This window comes from Symphodus melops (assembly GCF_947650265.1).
Source record: "Symphodus melops genome assembly, chromosome: 2".
NCBI classification, from domain to species: domain Eukaryota; kingdom Metazoa; phylum Chordata; class Actinopteri; order Labriformes; family Labridae; genus Symphodus; species Symphodus melops.
In genome coordinates this window covers 18,602,722-18,608,034 of record NC_136692.1, presented here as the reverse complement: position 1 = coordinate 18,608,034, position 5,313 = coordinate 18,602,722, and the positions used below count along the sequence as shown (strand labels likewise).

Below are 5,313 nucleotides of genomic sequence, written 5' to 3'. Positions count from 1 at the left end.
TTTTGACCATAAAAAAATTCAACTTTTTCGTTAAGAGGGGGTGTTATGTTTTTCCAGTTTTCTCAATTATTTTTTTTTCATTTTTGACTTTTTTTTTTTCTTTAACTTTTTTGTAATGGCAGGTGTTTTCTTACCCTAAAAAATTTCGTACTGGCCAGGTGTTTTTTGGGGTTTTTTCCAATTTCTTACCATAAAAAAATGTGAACTTTTTTCATAGCAACTTTCATTTTCTTTTTTTTTAACCATTTTTAAGTTTTTTTAACCAGTATGCCAATTACCCTGATCCACACATGACGTCAGAGCTTGGCTAATGGCTTCCAAAACAGAGGACTCGGATAAATGCGCATTGTTAGAGCCAATGTAACTACATTTTTCGTTTAAGAAACAACCTGACCGTCTCTGTGAAGGTCCTGAAGACTTTTTATTCCGGAGCGTTGGAGAGTGTGCTGACTGGAAACATCACCTCGTGGTACTGGAACAGCACTGTACACGACTGAAGAGCCCTGCAGAGGGTGCTAAAGTCAGCAGAGCGCACCATGGGTACAACACTCCCCACCCTCCAGGACATCTTCACAAGGAGGAGCAGAGCCAGGGCAAAGAGGATCATGAATGACCCCCACCACCTGGTTAACGGGCTGTTCATGTTCCTACCCGTCTAGTAGGCGCCTTCGACAAATCAAGGCAAACACAGAGACTCAGGAAGAGCTTCTTTCCTCAGGCTGTCCGGACTGTTAACTCCACTCTCCTCAGTTAAAAACATAATCTGCACTTTGACACCCCTGGACATTGTTTACATTTTTCTTTTTACATTTCTCTATATTTTTTGTACATTCAATAATCTTTTTGTAAATCTTGAACATTACTTTTTTTACTGGACCCTAGTCACTTTTACACTTTACACACTGACATTTTACACTGTTTACAGTATTCTATTCTATATTTATTATTTTTGTACATTCAAATAACTCCTTTTATTTTTTTTGTTTATATTCTATTATTGCTAAACTGAGTGTTTATTGTCATTTCACTGCACATCTGTTTGAGCATGTGACAAATAAAAATCTTGAATCTCGAATCCTTGATAAAACCATGGTTATGTTCAAACTGTGCAGAAAATAGTTTGTATAGCACCGAAGCAATTTAACCCACTGGTGCAAAACACGTCGGAGCGAGTGCAGAAACCACTGGAGTTATGTGTGCTAGCAGCTCCGGTACGAGGACAAACAAGAGGCCCAAACTCAACCAAATGATTCGAACAACTCACAAATTCAGTCGCTAAATGGATGTGATTAATTTTGATAAATTAATTAAAAAGCCCTGAGTTAATTAGATAACTTTTTTTAATCAAGTCCCACCCCTATTTAAAATGTGAAATACTGCTGTCAAATATGTTGCAAAGGTTAGCTGATATCAAGCCTTTTGGGATTCCCCTGTGACCTTAATCTGCTCTAAACAAAACTATCCCACCTGGGATTTTAACAGGGACCGAACTGCAAACTTGTTTTAATCATAAAAGCTGATTTCTTGCCAAAACTGTTTGAAGTTAAAGTATTTCATTAACTATTCAAATATTGGTGTCAACAAACAAAGATTTTTCAAAATGTAAAAAAATTATATGAAGATGAATAAATGCAGTTCATATCTGTCAACATTGGCTGTTGGAGACCTCATCCCAAAAGTCTGATGCTGCCTCTGCAATCGTTGACAGACTTTTTTGTTGACAAATCAAAAACCTCACAACAGCAGCAGTATGATGTTAACATTACGACCTCACACAAAAAAAATGAAAATTCCCAAATTCTACTTGACTCTTAAGATGATTTCCTTGTTGCATGCTTGGCTCTAAAGTTTGGCAGACATGTCTAATCACTTTTCAACTTGTTGACATAGTCATGAGATGGTTGAGGAATCCTTATCCTCTCTGTCAACCAGCCTGCAGCTGCTGCTGCTGCAAAACAGCTGTGGTCAGATTCTCAAATGAGCGTCAGTATCATGTAAACCTGTGCTTGTTTTCTAAACTTCACTGGTTAAATTTTGAGGTGCTGTTTGCAAGAAACAAGACATTAACATTTTATTTTTTAGAATTAAGGTTTAAAAAACAGAACTCATGGACTTGTATCAAAACCATATTTATTTGATTGTAATCAATCGTTTGTAAAAAATAAAAATCATACTAAAGGCATAATATTTTACAATAAATAAAGCATCATAAATAATAGTTCACATAAGCAGACTAAATTTGTGCATTTTTTCAGTGGTTTTTTTTTTACAGACTTACTGTTATAATACTCTACATGGTTGTCTCTTGTTACTCTTTTCTTATCCAGTCATGCCTGCAAGCTGTAAATTATTTCCTCTCTCATGGCTGTTCCCCCTCTCTCTCTCATTTCCCAATCCTCTGCAGTGCAGGAGTTCAGTGAAAGCTCTGCTCTCAGCATTCTCAGGCTCATGGGCTCAGTCTTCATGTCACCTCCGAGACTCTGGTCCAGATAACTTTCCTCCCCAGTCAGGCCTCCCCTTGTACTTTCACTCAGCCTTTCTCTTTCTGTCAATGCACTCCCTTTTACGGCTCATGTCTTTGTTTATCCTGAAAGAGGGAAAGAAGAAAAACAGGGATCAGGCCAGAGGACTAATATGAAACATCTGTAGGTTTGTGCAACAAGTCACATGTTAATGTGATTAAAAGCGTTGAGCCAATGTCTAGTTATAAACTCTTTTTATTTGCAGAAAGTATACCGTATAGAGCTGTTGCACAGATTGATGTGATACTAAATCAAAATCAAACAATTTAAAATGCCTTATCTCAGAAGAATTCAGTCAGACATTGTTGCTCAAATGACTTGAAAATAGAAGTTCATTTGTCTCAAATAAAGTTCAATTGAAAGGTGTTATTGGTTGAAGAGGATTGCATAGTGTGACCGCACGTTATGTTTAATATACATGGTATAACTTGCCTTTCCCAGCATCTCAAGAAGGCCTTTGCAATCTTTCCCTCTGTATTCATGCAGATTTTCTCTGTGGTGTTGCCTGGAATGTCCACGGTTACACTGAACAAGTTAAAAAGAAGGTAATCAGAATGACTCAAACTAAGACTCAGCTTATGACAGCTGTACATAAAAGAAAAAATACCAATATCCGCACGTTTATTCAAACCTTACATTAGTTCAGTCTTATCACATCCATGTCGTCTTTCATGGACTTGAAAATCTGACATATTCGCTCTGATGAACTTGATGAAGTCGTGACAGTAGCAGCGGTCAGGAATGTCATGAGCTGCAGGAAAAAGTTTAAACAGTTAATGTGTGAAGCTTCAGCAATAAGCACCAACATGCACAAAATATCATCTGTTTAACTTTTTAATTACGTGGAACAGAATTTGACAGTTTAAATTCTTAATGCAAGCATTAATTGTCCATCGTTTACAATGAGATTAAACTTGAACCATTAGAACCTGTTTGTAACTCACCTTGATAGAGCTGAATACAAACTGCAGCCACAATGACCAAAAGGAAAGCATATCTTTTCTCTGACAATGCCATGTTTTTCTCTTTTAGGAGACAAAAGTCCAGGAATCAGTCAAAAGAGAACTGAGCAGGCTGAGGAGAGAGAGTAAAGAGCTGCTGAACGCTTGCTTGCCTTTTATAGGCAGAACACAGAGTGGGCTTTCCCAGACCCCATGCTTTTTCCCGTCAAGCCAAACCTGCACTGGGCTCTGGAATTTCCACACTCACTCCTTAGGCACACACTGAAGTGTGCTCTCACTCCTTCCCACAGGAAGAGAAAAGAAAGAGTTAATGATGCGCTAATTAAGTGAAACATGACTCAACCACATACCAAGATGATTAACACTTGATGTGAAAGTTTGCCCAGACATATCCAGAGAATCAAATCAACAATGAACTTTACTGTCTGTCAATAACTGTTCTTCTGACCGGAAATAAAGTTTTAGGGGTATGATAGGTTTGTAAAAATGTATTGTCCAATTCTGTTTTACCACTATTACGATAAAAAAAATAAGCCGCAGGGCTTCATTTTTTATTCGTTGTTCGAGAAACTGATGCTATAATATTTTGATCTTGTTTTCTACACTCATACATTCTACACCCATACATGGTTCCAGTAACTGCTGGCAACCACAAAACCATGATGACACACTGAGACCTGTCACGGTGGGTAAGAGTGTGTGTGATATAAGTAGGCCAGCAGACGACCAGCACCTGTTATAAGAAACATACTGAAACACTCTCACTGTGGATAATGGTTTATCTTGTGATGAATCTGCTCCTGTTTCTGGCATTTACAAGATTGTGTGAACAGTCTGTGACAAGTACAACGCTTTTTCTGAGTGAACAAATCACAGCATGTTAAGAAATCCCTTTACCGTTACACCTTGCAGACAGTGGACTCATTTCACAATGTAAATGCTCTGCCAATAGCTTGTATTCAGCATTGTGCAGCATGAAGACATTAGTTATTGAGTAAATCAAAGGTGATAAAAGACATGTTTTATATCAGAGCATGTCTGCTTGTGTAAGGTTGTATACAGTATCAGCACTACATTTTCCAAAAGAAATGTCCATGCAGTGACGTAACAGACCCAGTCTTGTTTTTAATTAGTCGTGCAGGTTTCTAAAAATGCTGTTTTGATGCATAGGCCTACTTGTTGCTACTATGTTAGCCCTCTAACATCCTCCCTGCCTTCATAAAGACCCCACTACAGTGGTCAGTAGGGGCAAATGCTCGGCAACTGATGAATATGCATCTGTAGGACACTCATTTTGGCTATCAAAAAAGGATTTAATTGTACTCTCTTTATGGACAAAATAAACCATCAACCCCTGAGAGTGCCTTTGAAGCAAAACATGAAGAACAAAGATCGTGCTTTGTCTTTTGACACAAACCTCTGATTGCTTCACTGCAGCTGTAGTTCATTTTGAACACTGCACTTCAGAGTGTTTACACTGCTCATAGGTCTTTTGGATTTTACAACTTTGAATCAACTTCAGATAATCTGTTCAATAGCACTCCTTTGGGGGAGTTCGATTGCAGTGAATGGCAATAACTCACATTTCTTTCCAAGTTTAATGAGCTTAGATCGAAAAGACCTATGCACCTCGACTTCATGTATATTTAAAAAAAAAAGTGGAAGCATGTTGTCAAGAGACATTGCTGAAGCAGCACCTACAGCTCTGTTATCTGCACACCAAACTTACCATTTCAATGTGTGTCAGGTCATTCCTTTGAAATATCATGTTACGTTTTAGGCTTATGTTTGAAAAATCACGATTCTTAGGAACAAGACTGTGATGTATG

General features: G+C 37.9%; 1 protein-coding gene across 1 annotated transcript; it reads right to left on the bottom strand.

The window, feature by feature from the left end:
* Positions 1 to 2,123: 2,123 nt before the first annotated feature.
* LOC306820218 (uncharacterized protein) lies at positions 2,124 to 3,875 on the bottom strand. Its single transcript, XM_079337991.1, has 4 exons — positions 3,467 to 3,875; positions 3,159 to 3,273; positions 2,955 to 3,047; positions 2,124 to 2,587 (listed from the first exon to the last, which is right to left on the bottom strand). The coding sequence occupies exons 1-4, from the start codon at positions 3,537 to 3,539 to the stop codon at positions 2,527 to 2,529; spliced, it is 342 nt and encodes a 113-aa protein (XP_079194117.1). The 5' UTR covers positions 3,540 to 3,875; the 3' UTR covers positions 2,124 to 2,526.
* Between the last annotated feature and the right edge of the window lie 1,438 nt (positions 3,876 to 5,313).

Excerpts from the sequence above, each read along its gene's own strand:
- LOC306820218 (XM_079337991.1), bottom strand. The coding sequence starts at position 3,539 with ATGGCATTGTCAGAGAAAAGATATGCTTTCCTTTTGGTCATTGTGGCT. Across the intron at positions 3,274-3,466 it reads TTGTATTCAGCTCTATCAAG|CTCATGACATTCCTGACCGC; the intron begins GTGAGTTACAAA and ends TTTTTCCTGCAG. Across the intron at positions 2,588-2,954 it reads TTCTTGAGATGCTGGGAAAG|GATAAACAAAGACATGAGCC; the intron begins GCAAGTTATACC and ends TCCCTCTTTCAG.